At 48.3% G+C, this 18966-nt stretch overlaps 1 protein-coding gene across 1 annotated transcript in view; it reads left to right on the top strand.

Annotated features, from left to right (window-relative positions):
- The first annotated feature begins 595 nt into the window (after positions 1 to 595).
- The window catches only part of LOC107123880 (endophilin-A3), a 47996-nt gene continuing 29625 nt past the window's right edge, over positions 596 to 18966 (top strand). Inside the window, exon 1 of the mRNA XM_015427222.1 lies at positions 596 to 736. Within this exon, the coding sequence (XP_015282708.1) occupies positions 692 to 736 (45 nt within the window). The 5' untranslated portion in view covers positions 596 to 691. The remainder of the gene's footprint in view (positions 737 to 18966) is intronic.

Here is an 18966-nt window from a genome sequence, read left to right as displayed (position 1 = left end):
AAGGCCCCACCTGGAGGTTGGCAAGCATAAGTTCACGGTTGCCTTCTCCAAACTAAGAAACTCCCTTGGAAATAAATTGCTGTAGTTTAATAGCCAGTGATGTGTGGATGCAGGCCAGAAAAACGAACAAACCAACCCGCAGGCGATGGGAAGGACACCTGTCAGGGAACCGGACCTTGACAGAGCGGTACTCTCCTTGGCTGGCCCAGGTGTGCTGCTGTGCAGCGGGTGAGAAACCTCCGCGGGCTCGAGCGCCGCGCCACGGCTAGCTCTGCGTCTGCGCCCGGAACGCACCAAGGCGTGGGCATGCCCGAGTCCCCCGCCTGCCTCCCGCCTCCGACACGAGCCGTCCTCCCCGCTGCCCTGTCTCCAAGTGCTAGGGACGCGTGGGCGTCCCCGGTGCCTCTTGTTTTGCATAGGTGCCTCTCTCGGCCAATGGCGAGGCCGGCTGGGGTTCTTCTCGTTTGCATAGATGGCGCCTCTGGCCAATGGCGCGGCAGGCGTGGAGCATGTTTGGAATGCGAGCTTGCCTCCTCCTGCCTGCTGCGCTCGCCTCTCTCGGCTGCTGCAGGCGGCGGCAAGCTGGGTCGGCAGCGCGCGGCGAAGCGCCCCGGAGCTCTTTGGCCTGGGCATCGGCTGGGCGACGCCTCGCGCTTCTTCGGGGGCTGCCGGACCCCGCGGCGGAGGCAGCATGTCGGTGGCCGGCCTGAAAAAGCAGTTCCACAAGGCCAGCCAGGTGAGGGGAAGGAGCTGCGCGGAGGGGGGGGGGGGGCGGGCAGGTCTGGGGTTGTGGGAAGAAGGTTCCAGGGACTCGGTCCGCTCTGGCTGCAGCCGCCCCCTTGACCCGGGAGGGAATTGTCCGATGGGGATTGTTGGGTGTGTGTGTCACCGCTTGGTTTCCTTCTGCAGGGGTGTGCCTGGTGAGTGATTTGTTGTTTTTGGGGGGGCGGGGTCCCCCATCTGGGTTCTCCTAAACGTGCATCTTGAGGAATTGGCTGCTTGTTCGGACTCTCTTGCCAAGTTATCTTGGGAAGACATCCTGGCTGCAAGAGGGAAGTACTTTCCATTCCTCTGGCAGAAGTTGCCTCTTTTTTCCCTATCCCAGGGGAGTTCCCCCAGTATGCTCAAAGGGGTTAGCTTCAGAGGTCATTTGGCAGAGACACATTTGGGGTCCCCCCCCATGTGCACTCAGTAGGGATCTGCAGCCAATCCTAGTTTCCTCTCCCCTCAACATATTTGTACAATATGTATTGACAAACACTTGTCATTGTCACTCATTTCAGGCAAACCTATAACTTATCTAAACATCTACAGAAATATGGTGTGAAGTGTTGGGGGTGGGGAGAGGGTCTAGACAGAGCTGTGTGATCTTATTGTTTCTTTCCAAGGGTCAGTGGGTCCTTCCCCTGTCTTGTTTACTTCTTTGGGCATTCCTTTCTTCTCTGCTAAATCTACGCTATCCTTCCCTTCCGCTTTCCAGTTCAGCCCATTCCGTTCCCTTTGCAACATGGCACATTTGTCACCTCATTGCAGTCCCAGGCCTCCAGTGCCCCTGCTGCATTCATATTTATTTGCATTATCTGTTGTGTGGCTGTTTCAGTGGGAGTGATGTGAAGAATAAGGGATACTGGCTTTGGTTGGGCACCCCATTGTGTGGGTGACGTGGGGCGGTAAACCTCTGGAGCTCCAGCTTGCTGGCTGTAATGTTCTGTGAGATGTGAACTCTGGGTGTTGCGGGGGGGGGGGCTGTTGAGGAGTGGGTTGATAGCTTGTCCAAAGAAGACCTCGGTTTTACAGATGAGGCTTTTAGGTTTTATATTTTTTATGAATTTTTTTTGTGCACTGCCCTGAGCCCACTTGTGGAGAGGGCCATATAGAAAGCCTAATGAAATAAATAATAAGATCTCTTGTTTGCCCACAGACTTCCTTAGGCAGAAATGAGTCAACTGTATCTGTCCATTACCTTGATAGTTAGGAAGAATCAGATCAGTTTTTCATATTGTGGTTTGGTCTTGTACTTCTGTTGAGAGATGGACATGCTTGTTGTGCAGGTAGAACCACATCTGGTTACTAAGTAGTGCATTGATGCAACTTACTTGGTCACCTATGATAAGTAAGAATGTATTCCAGGTGACCAGACGAGAGTTGTTTCTTCATTTTGGTTTTCCATTCAGCCTGAACATATCACACAAAATAGCTAATTTTTTTAGAAATTGTTTTTGTGGTCTGTTCCTTTATCCACCATGTGATAGATAGCTAATTCATTTTCCTTCTTGCCTTTAATTAGTATTTATCAGAGAACTAGATTTCTCTTATTGGTAACCATTAGCACTGATTGTAATATGAGTTTCTACCTCTAGCCTTGACAAAGGAATATGTGATCTTGTGAACGTAAGTGCAATGTAAGTTGATTGTTCCAAACCCTGAAGTGTAGAAGTTACTGCTTATTAGTCTTTGTCTAGGACAAGGGTGGCCAAATTGTGGCTCGGGAGCCACATGTGGCTCTTTCACACATTGTATGGCTCCCGGCAGGGTGGCTGGGGAAGCGAAGGGGAGGCATGCCTCCCCAACTGGTCTTCCCTTTCCCAGCCAGTGTTCCCCTCCCTGGGTAGGCTTGAGGTGGGGGGGGGGAGCAGAGAAAGAAAGCAACTTTAGCTTTAAATGCATTCTCAAAGCTCCCATCCCATGGCCAGCTTGGAGAAGGCAGTTGTCTCTTTAAATCCTCACTCCATCATGGGGGGCTTGGAGGACACATTTAAAGTTAAAGCTGTTTTCCTCCTACCTCTCCCTCCCTCCCTCATCTATTTGCTTTCATTGTTTTTCTCTCTCTTTTTCCCCTCTTTCATCCTTTCTTTCACTCCCCCTCTCTCTCTTAGACAAATAAATATCGTTAGCAAACAAATAAATATAATCAAACAAATAAATATCATTATCAATATCTGTTTTTACCTCTTGTTCTTATTTTTGGAGTCTCATTTAATGTCAATAAAAAACAAATTTGCATACTTTCCAATAAAATATGTGCACTATTTGTTCATGTCTTGCGATTCTCAAACATCTGACATTTGTCCTATGTGGCTCTTGCATTAAGCGAGTTTGGCCACCCCTGGTCTAGGATGCTGCAAGACTCCAGTAAAACCTGGAAGCAGTTCAGTTGTCTTTTGGGTTGCTCCTGATCGTAAGAGGCAGACCCATTCACAGGTGCATGCCTGTCACTTGATGGCGTCCATTGGAACAGAACTGAGTGGTTTGGAAAGCATTGTGCTTGAGAGGATGGTGATGGGGCATTCACACACGCAAGCCCTCATTTTGTGTTACAGCTATCAGGTGAGGAACAGGCATGTGTGAACCAGCCCAGAAGCTGGATGGGTGCATCTAGATCATCTCCTTCAGTTTATTGTATCAAAGCGGGGGGGTGGGGACCCTGATAGATGAGCATTCTCCAGTTCCTTGCTTTTTGCTTGCCGCATCAGACAGGTTGTGAAAAATAATTCTGGCCTGTGACCAGCAAAACAGAGCTCAGATGGTACAAAGAACAGACTAAAACATTCTTCTTCTCTGCCATCCTGTCTTAGGAAAGTCTCTCTGCTTTGTGAGTAAATGCTGCAATATCCGTACCCAGCTCCCTTTTCAGCTCAGCAAACAGTTTAGTTGTTTAGACTTGCTGGGCTTTTCTTTATAAAAGATATCGCTTATCCCACTAGTAAATTATGCAATCCAAAGGAGGCAGGTCTTTGCACCTCATTCTCATACAGAGAACAAAAGATCCGTTGTCCCCAAAGTTAGAGATACCACAACACAAGCAACACACAGTATTAACACGTACAATAAAGCTGTTAATGTGTCGTCCGCGGGTTGCAACATGTTACTGTGGGGTGCTGGTCACTGGGCAGTCAAGCCATTCATCTGCAGGTTCGGGATCCAAGTTGGAGAGGGCACTGGGGCAGATCTTGAGGAGCCATCCATCCTGAGGTGGTCCGTTATGACTGGCGAATGAACTGAGAAAGTTTCCTGTATTTTAATTGGAGTTCTTAATCTGTATATTTGAATATTTGAATAATGTTTGTTTTTAACTGGATCTGGTCATGGACCATAATATAATAAATTACTTACTGAACTGAGAAAGCTGATCTGAAAGGGTGGCTGGAACAAGGATGGAGACAGAAGGGCTGGAAAGAAGTTGGGCAAGAAGAGGGTTAGGAAGGCTGACAGAGACCCAGTCTAAGACACATATGAGCACATGGGGAGGAGCCGTGGCTCAGTGCGGGAGCATCTGCTCATCATGTGGAAGGCTTGTCTCTGAAGCATTTGTCCAGGCAGATAGGTTTGGAGGATTGTATCGGATGGAGCCTTGCGGTGACCTGGGAGAGGAATGCCTTTCCTGCTTCTAGTTGGTATTCTCCCATGGCTAATCCAAGGAATGTGAACATACAGATCAGGATGCTTGCAGTTTGTCCTGGCTAATACAGGAAAATGGAACCTTAGGGTTTGGTGGTATCTCTCATTTCAACAGCTTCTCCTCCCCTTCCTTTCCACATCTCTCTCTTGCTCATGGGTTGGCCACTTGGGGCCAAATTTGGTCAAGGGCTGACAGCGTAGCCCCAGAAAAAGTATCACTGTTTAGCATTTGTGTTGCCTTTTGAGTCTTACAAGGTGCTTTATGTACATCCGCAGTAATTGTTGCCACATACCCAGATAAGGTAGCTGAATATTATGGTCCCCACCTTGCTGATGGGGAGGGTTCCCCAAATCACAACTGGTCTCCAGCTGACAGAGATCAGTTCCCCTGGAGAAAATGCTTTGTTTGGATGGTGGACTCTGTGGCATCGTACCCCGCTGAGTTCTTTCCTGCCCTCTAACTCTGCCCTCCACAGTCTCCACTCCCCAAATGTCCAGGGATTTCCCAATCCAGAGTTGGCAACCCTAATGGGGGGGGGATGTCCCAGACTGAGGGCGATGCTACAAGTGGTCTTATTGATTGTTTTTTCACAGCTGGTCTGCCTTTCTAGTGGCGGCATCTCCATGTTCTTCTGACATGTTGTTTAGTTGTAAAAAGCAGCCGTGGGGGAGCTAATAAGGACTGGGCCACAGGGCTGAGGAAGGTTTTAAAAAACTCCCTGGTATCATTTTCCTGAATGAAAATTACCCCCCTCCCATTTCAGGCCCAGTAGGACAGACAAGACGGGCCCAACACAGGCCTCAGCCTGTGCCCCACTTCAAGCTGCTGTGTTTGTTTTTGCCAAAAAAATGGGCGACCTTCTCGTTGTCGTCTTCTGTGCTGGGCATGCTCTGGCTCTGAGGGAGAGAGTCGGCTTGCTTGAGACTGTCTACTGAGTTTGTGCCGGGCTGAGATTTGCACTGGGATCTTCCTGGCACCCTGCCATAGCATTGCCGTGCCTCTGAGCTGTGACGGGATGATCTGACGCAGCAGAATATTAGGAGGGAAGGGTCCCAGGGACCCTGGTGGTTGTGGAGGATGACACAACCCTGCTTTGCCGCTTTGTTTTGTTTTTTAAGGGCCTAGTATCTGGCCAAGGTTAGCTGTGTGAGAGAGGGTGCTCAGCAGAAAAACAAGGGAGGAACAAGAAGGATTAACGCTTTTCCCCAGAGTGAGGGCCAACTTGGCCCTGTTCCCAGAGATAGGTGAGAGCATTCCAGAGGGAGCTGGGCTCACGGTAGAAACTCTGGATCCCAAGGGAAGAACATGAAATAAGGGCCCTTGCCTGCAAGGAAACAAATGCACAGGACTGAAAAAATTGCCAACCAAGCATCTCTCATATAGAAGAGTATAAAAAGAGCACATGAGATTTTAGCTACTGTACAACACCTTCTTGCCATAGGGAATATCATTAACATAATCTTCGTGTCAGAGTCCAAAGTGGGGTTAAGCTTTTGCGAAGGGCTAGTCCAGTGGAATTTTTGACTTTTAATAGCTGACAGCCCCCCTCCCCTCCCCCATGTGATCAGTAGTACTAGTGGGAGAGGGGCGAGGATCCCAGCCTGACTTTCTGCTTCCCACCCCCTTCCACATGTTTAAACTCGGGTATATCCAGAGGCAAGAACCAGCGCAGTCTTGGCCTGTGGCCTGTGGATACAGGACCAGCCCAGGAGGGTGGAATTGCCCTCTGTGTGTGTGTGTGTGTGTGTATAAATAAATAATGTCTAAGGTTTTTTCCCCCTGTTTTTGTGTTTGTAAGATTCCCAAGTAGTGAGGGCAATGGGATAGGAATAATTCAATAAATTTCAATAAATTTAAAGTTTTTAATGGAAGGAAGCTTCTGTTTATTTCCATCTGGTTAGGTTGAATGTGTGTTAAGTGTGTGTCTACTTTTATCTGAATTGTGATTTAGGTATTTCTTAGCAAATTTAGGATTGCTGACTCTGGACTGGGAGATTCCTGGGGATTTGTGGGGGTGGAGCCCTCCCTCCAAAGCAGCAGTTTCCTCCTGATCTTTGTTGTCTGGAGATCAGTTGTAGTTCTGACCACAGTGACCTACCACAGTGACCCCTGCTCTGTGCCCAGAGGAAGACAAAAAACTTCCAGAATCTGTAGCCCAATCTGAGCTGGAGGAAAAATTCTTTTCTGACCCTAAAGTGGCAAACCACATTAGCCTGGGCATGTAAGAATGGACCATGAGAGCTGAGCACTGGCTCTCTTGCCCTCCTTCTCATGATCTGCCCAAGTTCACAGAATCCGCATTGCTGTCAGATGGCCATCTTGCCTCTGCTGAAAAACCTCCAAAGAAGGAGAGCCCACCACCTCCCGAGGAAGCCTCTTCCACTGAGGAACTGCTCTAATTGTCAGGAAGTTCTTCCTAATGTGTAGCCAAGAATTGTTTTAATTTCAGTCCATTGGTTCTGAGGCAACAGAAAACCACTCTGCTCCTGACAGCCCTTCAAGTACTTGAAGGTCTGAAAGATGGTATGTTGCATTCAGCTCATAATTAATTCTGGAGAAGACTCTTGAGAGTCCCATGGACTGCAAGGAGATCAAATCAGTCAATCCTAAAAGAATTCAACCCTGACTGTTCCCTGGAAGTCCAGATGCTGGAACTCAAATACTTTGGCCACCAAATGAGAAGGGAGCACTCACTGGAGAAGAGTCTGATGCTGGGAAAGATTGAAGCTAAAAGAAGACGGGGACAGCAAAGGACGAGATGGTCAGACAGTGTCATAGATGCAGTGAACATGAAATTAAGCAAACTCCGGAGGACGGCAGAAGACAGGAGGGCCTGGCATGATGTGGTCCATGGGGTCACGAAGAGTTGGACTCGAATGTGCGACTTAACAACAACAACAAAATTGTTGCCTTTAGTTGTGTAGTGAAAAGCCCATCACTTTAAGGCTGCACAGTTGTGATTCCGCATGCCTGCAGTTTTTGTGTGGGGCAGTGCTAGCATTAGTGGCATCCCCAAATGCCTGTGCTTGACTCTCAAGGCTTGGGGTGCTGGGGACCAGACAGGCCACAAAACAAGGCTCTCAGGTTGTGGTTTGACATCCCGAGTCGCAAATGACATAGACCTGTCTCAACAAATGCCTAATTTTAAAGCTCTGTGGAGTTAAACTAGGATGCTGAGGGCACTGTACTTGAATTTAATTTACCCCATTTGGTGGTTGTGGTTTTTGTATGGTCTCAAATCACCCACATGCCTGGTGAAACCTAATGACTTCCCACTCCCCAGAAATTCTAATGCATTGAGAAGGGAGTCTTGGGGCAGAATCACTCCTGCCAGCTCTGATACATTTTGTGCCTTGAGGGCAGATGGGTTATTCCACTAATCATTAATATAGGCTGGTTCTCCATTAAAAATGCTACATGAAGTTTTTCCCTTTTGATCAATACTGCATCATTAGGCCGTTCCAGCACAGCAACTGTACTGACGGTTTCATGTCCCAAGCTGGTTTTCAGATGGTTTTTTTTAGTTTCTTTTTTTATTAGGAGCATAACGTGATTATTTTAGTAACAGAAAGGCGCAATAGAAATAGGGTTGCCAGGTCCCTCCCGGCCGCTGGTGGGGGATGGAGGGGGTACGGTTGCCAGATCCAGGTTGGGGAACTCCTGGAGATTTGTGGGTGGAGCCTGGGGAGGACGGGGACCTCAGTGGGGGGTCCAGTGCCACAGAGCCCACCCTCCAAAGCAGCCATGCTCTCCAGGGGGACTGATGGTCTCTGTAGTCTGGAGAAGAGCTGTAATTCCAGGGGATCCCCCCCAGGTCCCACCTGGAGGCTGGCAGCCCTAGGTAGAAATTCTCTAGAGTAAATGATAAAGTGAAACAGTTGTGAGGATAAGAGGGTCTCAAAATTGCCCGGAACATCTTCTGATCCTCGTAGGTAATAAGTTACTGTAGGCTGGAAGGGCTCAGAATGCCTAATTAACTTAAAGGAGCTTCCTCAAAGTTCTTTGAATCCTGGAGAATGTTTGGAGAGGTGCAAGAATCATGTGTGGTGGTATGTGAGGAAAGGTGTGCCTTGCTGCTTCTGTTTGGCATCCCCTTCCAAGGCCAGGAAGGGACTCATCTGGATAAGCTGCTTTTGTGTGCAAAGCTTGTTAAATAAAAATTATAGAGCTGTAAAAACATTTCAGGGTGCAGTGCTGGGTTATTGAAGTGCCATCTTTAGATATCTCTCAAAATAAATGTGGGTAGAGAGAGCGCCTTTTATGGGTGGTTTAATTACTACTCCCTGGTATAATAGCAGCTCTGTGAAATGTAATGGTTAACGTCTTTTTTTAAGCAGTGGCTTGATTTTTTTTACAACCCCCCCCCCCAAGGTTTCTGTTAAATGAGGAATATGAGCAGTGGTGTTTGCAGCCCCCTGTGGGGAGGGCCCCCAGTGGCTGCCAAGCTGTGTCTTCTGGTGAATCCCTTTCCAACTCCCTGCTGGCTCATGAGCTAAGGGAGGCTGGAAGCCATGTAAACATTTGCCATCTGTGAGCTTCAGCAAAGCAGCTGTTGGGGCTGGTTGTAGGTGGATCTCTGAAGGATTCGTTGGTGTAAAAAATGTCCGTTTGTTCCAAAAGTCAGCCTGAGGGAGCTTTCCTTTGGCTTAACCATGGAGGTGCTCTGATCAGCCTTTTGAATAGTTGGTCAAGTGCTGACTGCCCACGTAGCTAGCGATGAGCAATGCTCCCTCTAAGATATGGAGTCTTGTGAGCAAAAATCCTGCTTTGTAAGCTACTGGCATTAAAGTTGTGAGTGAGTGATTTGACTCCTGCATAAATGAGTTTGCTCTGGAGCCATCCCTCCTGAGCTAAGACAAACATCTGTGAGCCGGAGGCTAAAAAACTGTGAGCTAGCTCACACTAACTCAGCTTAGAGGGAACACTGGCGATGAGCCATCTGTAGAAAAAATTGGGGTAAATGAAATAACTGCTCCGTGGTTTCTTCCCTCCTCCATGATGCTCTGATTTTGCAGTCTCTCAGATTATGGCAGTTTCTTGCATGAAGAAGAAGTATTAGGGATCAGATTGAGGCTCTAGTCCTGGAGGATCCTTGGGCCTGTGTGCTCCCTCCGCCCTTGTGATCAGGTTAAAGATCTGTCCAAATGATAAACCATCATGTGCACTCTGCCCTACAAATCAGGATTTCAGACTCTGGTTTGATACTGTTTAGGAATATCCTGGCTGGCTGTAGCATCAGAACTATGATGTGCCATAAAGGAGAAGTGTTCAATTAGATCACCTGGGGTTGGGGGGGAGGCAAGGGGGAGGAGATCAGGTGGTTGTCTGCAGAAGTACATCTTTCACATCACCCTCTCCCTGCAGTTTTGATGTGCACAAGCCCCTTCACACTGGTGACTCACTGCTTGATCCTGCAGTAAACAAGGCCTAAACATTGCCTTAGCTGTACCATCGTGAGAACTCAGAAATGCACAGGGTCCAGCAAAGATGGTGGATTATCAACAGCTCATGATCCTCAAAGTGAGGGTTGCTGTTTCAGCGTAGGCAGTATGCAGGCGTTGTATTGGCCATTTCCCCACTCTCCTGTTTGGCATATACAGCAAGTGGCAGAAGTAACCGCTTGCAACTGTCTCTTGTAGATAGTCACGGTTTCCCAAAAGTCACATTTTTACCTAGCAGTCCTCCTGTGCAGATTTAAAAAAAAAATTATTAGAGGGGACAACAACAACACCCCCAATGCAAGGGTGTACGTTCCTGACAACCTGGGGTCATCCCCAGCTTTGGAGAAAAATGTAAAAAGATACAAAATGGGGGGGGGGTTAAACCCCCAAATAACCTGCAGTGTCACATTAATAACACACAAGTACAAAGGGAAAAGCAAGGATTATTTGAGAGTGAGGAGGAGAAAGCAGCCTATTGGGTGTATTAGTGAGGGGCAGAAACTGGCTGTTTTGGAGGGTTCAGGTGTGGAGGAATTGAGCAGAGCAAGAGAGGAGGAAAGGGAGGCCTGTGAGGAGGGGTTGCCACAGGTTCCCTGAGAGTTGTCATGGGTCCCTCTCTTGTTTGATACCTCTTTATTTGATGATATATTATGAATAAAGCTTTCGGTAGCCTGGAACCCTTCAGACTTGTTATTTCATCAGACAGAAGCCGGTGTTTTCAGGGTGTGACTAGGGAAGAGGAAAGAATTCACACTATAATATAAAGCCTATCCTTTTTTCCCTATGTGCCTCACCTACAGCTTCCTTTGTTTTGCTCAGAGAAAGATACTTAAGACTTTCAAATGACAGTTGGTCAACTTTTCCAGATCTGTCCATTGCCGTGAATCCCAAAATAGATTCCTCTGCTTTCTTGGATGCAAGCATGGGTTGCAAGTGTGGACATTTATAGTTTCAGCTCATGTTCAGACTTGATGTAAGCAGTTCTGTAGGATGTACTAATTTTTCTCAAATGCATTGGAAGCATCAGATGCAATGCCAGTAGTAAATGGAAGAAAAAGAGCTCTTGGCTTCCATAGACCACATCCAGATGCAGAACAGAGGGGACGGTATGCTAGCAGTGGTTAGACTAGGACTCCAGTTCAAATCCCTGCTCCTCTGTGATCTTGGGTGATCTTGGGCCAGTTGTTCTCTTACAGGCTTGTTGTAAAATAGGGAAGAGGCAGCCGTGTATCTGGCCCTGGACTTTTTGGAAGAATTGTGAGATTCAACCAGGAAAAAAACCAACAAAATAAAACAATATATTTTTGCAACTATTTAAAATTGGTACCCCTCTGCCTGGTGTGATGTGATGGGCGATGTCAGTCCAAGGCCTGCTCTAAAGCCTGACTGTGGCCTGATCTCCCTGTAATGCCCCTTGGCCAGGTCACAGCACAGCCGTCACTAGTAGTAATTTCTGTCCTCAAGGTTGTGGCCTTTTACAGGTGGTCCTGGAGATGGGCAACGTCGTTTTAGTACCTAAGGCAGAAAAAAACCCCAATATGGAATTTCCCCCAATTGTGACAAATATCTCTCATATATAAAAGCCAGTTGGGGTGGCTTCTGGCCTATGGGGTGGCAGAATTAATGCACAGCAAAATCAGTTTGCCAGCTGACCTGCCACACGAGTCCGGGCCACTGGCTAACTTGCCTGGCTGCTTGGCTCACTCCCGCCCACACAGCTGCAGGCCAGCCGCTCAGCCTCAGTATCCAGGAAGCCGCCGCAAGGGAAGGATGCTGCGGTGCCTGGATGCTGGTGAGGGGGGAGGAGGTGGGCAACCAGCCTCACTGGCCTACCACCATGCCCCGGCTACAGTCATGGACAGGAGGAGAGGGCCGTGGCGCGCTTCCCTGGCCTGCTGCGGCCTGGCCCATGGACGCCGCTGGCCCTTCTTCCGGGGGGGGTGGGTGATTGGCCTTTCCTGCGCCGCCCCCGCCATCACACCCTGGCTCACCACGGGGAAGGGGGAGACCGGCAGCACTGCACTTCCCTCGCTCGCCACGGCATGGCCCGGGGAGGCCGTGCGCCCTTCTTCGGGGGCGTTGGCCTCCACCGGCCTTCCCCACCCCCCGCCTCACTGCACAGAGGGTGTGCCCTGACTGCGCTCGGGGCACTGTCAAAATGACCGTGCCACTCTTCTCAGGGCCACCACGCCTTTGCCCAGCCAGGCCGCGGCCCCTTGTTCGGGCGGGAGGTTGGGCTCCGCCAGCCTTCCCTGCCCTGCCCCCCGCCTTGCTGCCTGATGGTGCCCCCCAACTGCGCTCAGGGCGCTAGCAAAATGGCTGTGCCATGCTTCCCAGGGCCGCTGCGTCTTTGCCCAGCCATGCCGCGGCCCCTTCTTCGGGGGCAGGGGGGGTTGGCCTTTACCGGCCTTCCCTGCCCCACCCTCCTGCCTCGCTGCCTGACGGCATGCCCCAACTGCGCTCGGGGCGCTAGCAAAATGGCCGTGCCATGCTTCACAGGGCCGCCGCGCCTTTTCCCAGCCAGTCCGCGTCCCCTTATTTGGGGGCCCCCGCCTCCACCCGCCTTCCCTGTGCCACCCCCCCCCCCACCTTGCTGGCCTGGCAGTGCACTCCAACTAAGCTTGGGGAGGCGGGTCACGGCCCTGCCGCCCTTCCCTCGGCCGCCGCAGCCTGGACCGTGCAGCCTGCAGGACCGTCTTGGGGTGGGTGGGTTCGGCCTCCACCGGTGTTCTGCCCTCGCCGGTGTGCCCACGGGCCCCCACCGCGTCGCTCAGCACCCAACAACTGCATGGGGCCTGGAGAGAGCCACGCTGCGCTTCCCTGGCCTGCTGGGTGAGTCCCCAGCCACCAGGCCCTCGCCCCAGGGTCTTCCTATGGCTCGTTGCCTTCACTTTGCAATGGGCTTTGCGCCTAGTATAATAAATAATTACCAATGTTCTGCTTTTTAATGGCACCCTCAGATCTGTTGTTTGAGGCTAACTGTCTCACCCTACCTAATGCTAGGGCTGGCCTTGGTACTTCTGCTGAAAATCAGAAGTTGTTGTGCAGAGGAGAAAAACCACCCCCACCCTGTCTGCTGGTGTCCAACGTCACATCTGTGATTCCTCTTGCCCACACACACTAGCAGTTTTCATTAGCTGAAGGAGTTTTATTGTGTTAGGAGGCAAAAGCCAATAGGAAACTACAATGCCTGCTGCCCTCACTAAGCCTCTGAGCAAACTGGAATCAGGCTTTTCATCTGCTGCCCTGCCAACATGCCTAAATATTCCATTCTGATAATTTACTGATGTTACTTGAATGCATGACATTTTGCAACCCTAGTTAGGTTGCACCCAGATTTCCTGTCCCACATCACACTATTTCCCATCCCCTATCACACTTCTGCTGACATAGTGTCAGCTCTTCATCACTACACCACTTCTCAACCTTGGCAAAAATCGAAATCCTCATTTTCTGAAACATGGAAATCCCTTGCGTCCCGTAGAATGGGTCATACTCTGATATATTATAACATTAACTTTATTCTTTGATTCAGTTTTTTAAACAACGTATTTTGTGTGTGTGTGTGTTTATGGATAGCCAAAGTTCAGATCAGAATAGTTAAAATTTTTGGATAGGTTAGGCTTAACAGATGTCTACATATATACCATTTTATTTACGGGTCTGTCAAGTTGCACATTGAGATTAGGGATCATTTTAAACTTGGCTTCCAGTTGCATGTCAGAATTGGCCAATCACCATGAATCTTTTGGCCATAGAATACACTTTGGGGTAATTGGCCTTTCATGAATAATGCAGAGCGGTTGCAAAGGCCAACTCTTCTGCAAGTTCTCAGGAATTTTAACAGGCCGCCTTGCGTGCACCTGGCCTGCCACTCAGAGTCTGTCTGGGGTTGCTAGAGGCTTTTTTTTTTGGTGTGTGTGTGTTCCATCAGCATATTACAAATTAGATTTATGATATAAGATCCATCATGTATGGGTGTAAGGTACTGAGTCCAAAATATGTATCTTATACTAACTTTGCATCTTTACATAAGGCTTGCTTTCCAATGAGATCCTGTATTTGTGCATGTTTTTAATGGGTTGGATCCAGCTGGCTTTTTCACTCAACCTTGCCTAATTCTCCTCCTCAGTACACCTCCCTCACCCATCCCATACGACTCTTGTCCATGCAGGCCTGCATGATCCGAAGTATAGTCCTTTTGCTAGTCAAAGGGGATCTCCCGTTCCTTTTTTCACTGGTGGAAAAAGCACTGGATCTAGTGCCACTGTCTAGAGACTATGGCAAGAAGAAAAACCCTGATGTGTATCATGATGAATGTGTGAAGCTGTTAAGAGTCTTAGTCCGTCTAGCTCAAGACTGGCTACTCTGACTGGCAACAGCTCTCTAAGGCTGCCTCTATAGCCCTCCCATGAGAGATGCCACAGGTTTGAACTTGGGACTGTCCATGTGCAAAAGATAGGCCCTACTGTTCCTGCCCTCTGTGCTGCTGCCTCCAACTCACCTGAAAAGCATTCATCCGTGCAAGAACATATTGCCACAGCTGTCTCTGTGCAGGCCCTAACATGAGCTCTGGAACTCCACACTGACCTGAGGAGCCAGCCCAAATCAGCTCTGCATCTCTTTGCAGTGCATTAGGCTGGGCGGTCGGGTTGAATGGTTTCTTGCTCAATAAAAAGGGCCCATATAACTATCTTAATAACCCAGTGATATGGCCTTTTCTACCACTTTGCAAAGAAAGTTCAGCCTATCCTAGCATTCAGTTCATTGGCACGATCTGGCCGAAGGTTGCATCCAACACATGCACCATAGGCTATTACTCTGTTGACATACTGTAGCAGGTGTTAGCAACTGCCTTTGCTTGTTGCACACGGGAAAACCCACTTGTGAGTGTTTTTTGTAGCTCAACGATGGCAGAATATCCAACCATGTGTGGCTGCAGCCGTTAAGCACTTCTGTGGATGATGGATTTTAAAAGGACAGAATTAAGCATGTCTTATCTGTCCTGCTGAGACCACAGTGTCTGAAAATATTTGAACTGGCTAGAATATGCCCATTTTCACAGTTGGTGCAGGAAGACACATTTCATGGGAACCGAAATCCCTGTGTTGGTCAGCAGTAGAACAGCTGGATCAGAGTCCAGAAGCTCCTTAGAAACCAACAAGAGCTTCAGGGTCTCTAAGCGCTTGAGAGGAAAAGCTTCGTGCATCAGAGAGGTGTCTGACGAAAGGAGCTTTGACTCTCAAAAGCTGACTCCCCCAAAATCTCGCTGGTCTCTAAGCTATAAAATCTGATATCTCCTAGGAAAAGCCCATGCAGCTCCAGAAGAGCGTGATCGTGGGTCAGAAGCTATTAGATAATCAGACGAGGCTGGGAGTCAAGGATCTTCATGGCAGAAGGAATGGAGGAGACAGGAAGGGGAGAAGCCCAAGAAAGGGTGAGTTCTTAGCCTGGGGATGTGGTTAGGTCTGTGCCTAGAAAGAGAGGCCCAGGCTTCTACTGTGGCATGGAGTCACTGGTTGTTGCACTGGTGGTGGCCCTTCCCAGGGAAGCAGCATTTAGCCATGGTTAAAACATACTTTAATAGCGTACACATCAGATGGTCTTCTGAGAGATTGCTCTTCTGACAAATTCACTAGGCAGGCCACTGTTTATTTTCACTATATCTCACCCTTTCATTTGCAATATGGGCTGTTGTAGGGATTACAAAAAGGTAATGTTGATGAGAAGCACTTTGAAGACTTGAAAAGGACCTTGACCAATGCTAACAATGGCTGCAATCATATGCACAATTAGATCCGCCATAGGCGTGAATGCCAGGTGGATTGAAAGGGCGTGATCAGACAACAACATCTGGGAAGCGCCCCACAGTCGTCAGCAACCCGTTCTGCTCCGCCGCAGAAGCGGAGTTAAAAGACACCGGGGAAAATCCGGTAGTAAATGGGTTGTGACAGGCCATGGATGGACTTTCTGATCGCTCCGGTGCTCTCTCATGGCGTCGGGATGGTCTGATCAGGCCATCCCGACACTGTGCCATTGTTTCTTTCCCCCTTCGCAGTGTGTGCATCATCGCAAACTCCATTGGGAGCCCTCAGTGCAGAGATGTTATTCATCGATACCTCATTTAAGCGCATCGGAAACAAACAGCAACCCCCCCCCCCAAAAAAAAACTATTCACCTGTAGTTGTGTCTGATCACGCAGTGGTGGGCTGTGCCCGCAGCTTCCAAGGTCTGTGTGATGGCACAACTGCGGGTCAAATTCCTCCAGAGGAAATAGTCTCGTTTCCCCTCCGCTTCATCTGGCGCATGTGACCACAACCAATGTCTGCTGAATGAAGGTAATATTTCACATGTCCACTGAAGCACTCTTTGATGCAGAAGCGCATATGTCATAATTAATCTTGAAGGTGTCAAAAGACTCTTGATTCTTCTTGCTTTAATGAACGAATACAACCACCCCCCCGGACGCTGTCCTAGGTAGTTAACCTAGTCGTTCAGTGGAGTATGAGCTTTCTGTTTTTCTGTTTTTGTTAGAAATGATCGGTTGATAGAATGTTTGTTTTGAAGCATTAGGCTTTTCTGATTTTATGTTAATAAATGCTGTTAAATGTATTGTTGAATAGTAAATCAGCCAGTGGGTCATTGAGGAAATACAGTAGAGATTTGTCAGGGGTGTCTGAAAGGTTCTGAAATGCATAGTGCCTTTTGTGTGTGTTGGGCTTGTGCTAGAAGAATAGATTGAGTAGACAAGTCTTTTACGAAAATGCATCCCGTTGGCGTGACACGGCACTGCCTGGTGCCAACTGACTCTATTCAAAGTGCAAAATCATATTATAGTCACAGAATCTTACTTGTGGGCAAAAAGATGTTTTGTCTCACTCTCTTATTTGAAGTTTTGCTTCTTATTGTTCTGTAGCTGGAAGCAGTTAAATGAGACCCAGACACCGGATGGACTGCTGGACGGACAGAGACACAGGGGTCCTTGAGGGATCATCCCAGCTGTGTGGGAGCTTCTTTTCCATGGTTGAAATGACTTGACTATGTGGGTGGGGGCTCACTGCCAGCTGTAGTGAAACTGGCGCTCTGTGTGTGTGGGGATCTCGTGGGAAAGATTCACGCAAGGGGCCCCTCCACTCACACAGTTGGTGCATTTAAACAGTATCATCACTGTCCTGGAGCAGCATATAGAAATCTGGCTCATGCATCGCCCCACAGTTTGCCCTTAGGTGCCTTATCTCCAGGTCTCATTGTTGGTCCACCTAATTCAGTATTGTCCGTTCCGACTGGCAGCACTTCTCCAGTGCGCCAGGTGGAGAAAATTCATTCCTAACCCAAGTTCTTATCTGTGCTTGCAGCAGAGAGATGCTGGAGTGGATTGTGATACTTCAATAGTTCCCTCTCATTGGAAAACAAACACATCATGCAAAGAGGGTCAACTAGAATCTTTTTTCCTGATGTGCTGCTGTTACAAATTTTGGAAATTGTTTTACATGGGGGGAGGAGCACTAAAAAACTGACATCCCCCTTGCAGTCTGATTTTAGCACAGGCCATTCCATTACCTCCTCCTTGTGCACGTGTAGATCAGGAGGTTGCAAAGACTGAACATCCAAACAGATGTTCTACCGCTATGCCCTTGCTCAGAAAGAAGCTGTTTCCCATTTATTTTTCACCTGTTATGCTAGGACTGGGCCCTGACTTGGACAGCCCGGGTTAGCCCGATCTGGTCAGATCTCAGAAACTAAGTAGGGTTGGCGCTGGTTAGTATTTGGATGGGTGACCACTGAGGGAGTCCAGTGTTGCTGTGGAGACACAGGCAAGAGCAAACCACCTCTGAACACCCCTTGCCTTGAAAACCCACAAGAGGACTGCAGCTTGGTGGCTCTTTCCACCCCTGTGCCAGGACTGGACTTACTAGCTTGACCTGTGTCATGTAGGATTTTAACCCATGCCTGGATGATTGAGTAAAAATACATTTTGAGGCATAAAAATAAATTATCATATGGCATTGTCTGTGGAATAGCCGTGAGATCCCGAAGGATTGTTTGGCTGCCTGAAGCTGCAGCTCTTTTTTGACACCCCCAGGTCGCGAGCTATGCTTATTTTTAGGACGAGAGTGCTGTGACTTCCACAGGGTCATGCAGCTGGTTTCAGATAGGGAAGTGGGGAAATGATTAGAGTCCCAGTTCTCCAGATTAGTGTCCACCATTCTTAACCACCGTATTTTGAGGAAAAAATTATCCATAGCAAAAGGCAAGAATGCTGAGCTATGCATTGGAACGATGGGACTTCTGCGTGCCCTCATCCAGAACCTGTAACTTGGATCCCTGTACAGTAACCTTGCTTTCTGTTTAAAGCCAGGCTTTCCCATGGGGCTTTGCTTCCCCAATCAATGCCAAAGTCTATGCAACTGAACTTACATCCCTCCTTTTAGGTCTTTGAATTGTAAGCTTCTTGGGGCTGTGATCTGTCTTTTCTCACTCTGTAGAGCTTTCGTCTGCATTGATACCATGTTCACTGGTGGCAGTAAACACATCAATGGGAATGTGTAATGTATTGGTAGATGCTGCTGGGGATTAAAAGGAATTGGCTCAATTTTCATAATTGGTAAATGCTCCTGCTAGTCCTAGAAACCTAAAGGGAGTGCTGAAATTGACTAGATCAGGTTGCAAGTGGCTTGTGGTCTAGTTAATATAACTTGTTAAACTATTTTTCTTTTTAAAGAAATGTCTGCTACTCAGAATAAAACTAAGTTAATTTTTTCCCCTGGTACTCTTTTTGGGGAGCTCAAGGCTGAAGATGAGAGGTACAATATCAGACTCTTTTTTTCTTAACCTTTACTGGCTTACTTTTACCTCTGGTGCCTAATGTAGATATGCATTCATCCTGTTGTATACTGAGAAATATTTATTTATTTATAGCCTGGTTTTCTTTCCGCTGTAGACCCAAAGCAGCTTTCATCATTCTCCTCTCCTCTATTTTATCTTCACAACAACCTTGTGAGGTAGGCTGGGCGGAGAGAGTGAGACTGGCTCAGAGTCACTCAGCAAGCTTCCATGGCACAGGGCAGTTTCAGAAGTATTCCAGACATGGCAGAGCTGGTGTTGGTGATGTTACTTGGCATTCCT

The sequence above is a fragment of the Gekko japonicus genome, unplaced genomic scaffold (assembly GCF_001447785.1).
Source record: "Gekko japonicus isolate JY-2015 unplaced genomic scaffold, Gekko_japonicus_V1.1 scaffold1102, whole genome shotgun sequence".
Classification (NCBI taxonomy): domain Eukaryota; kingdom Metazoa; phylum Chordata; class Lepidosauria; order Squamata; family Gekkonidae; genus Gekko; species Gekko japonicus.
This window is presented reverse-complemented; position numbering and strand designations above follow the sequence as displayed.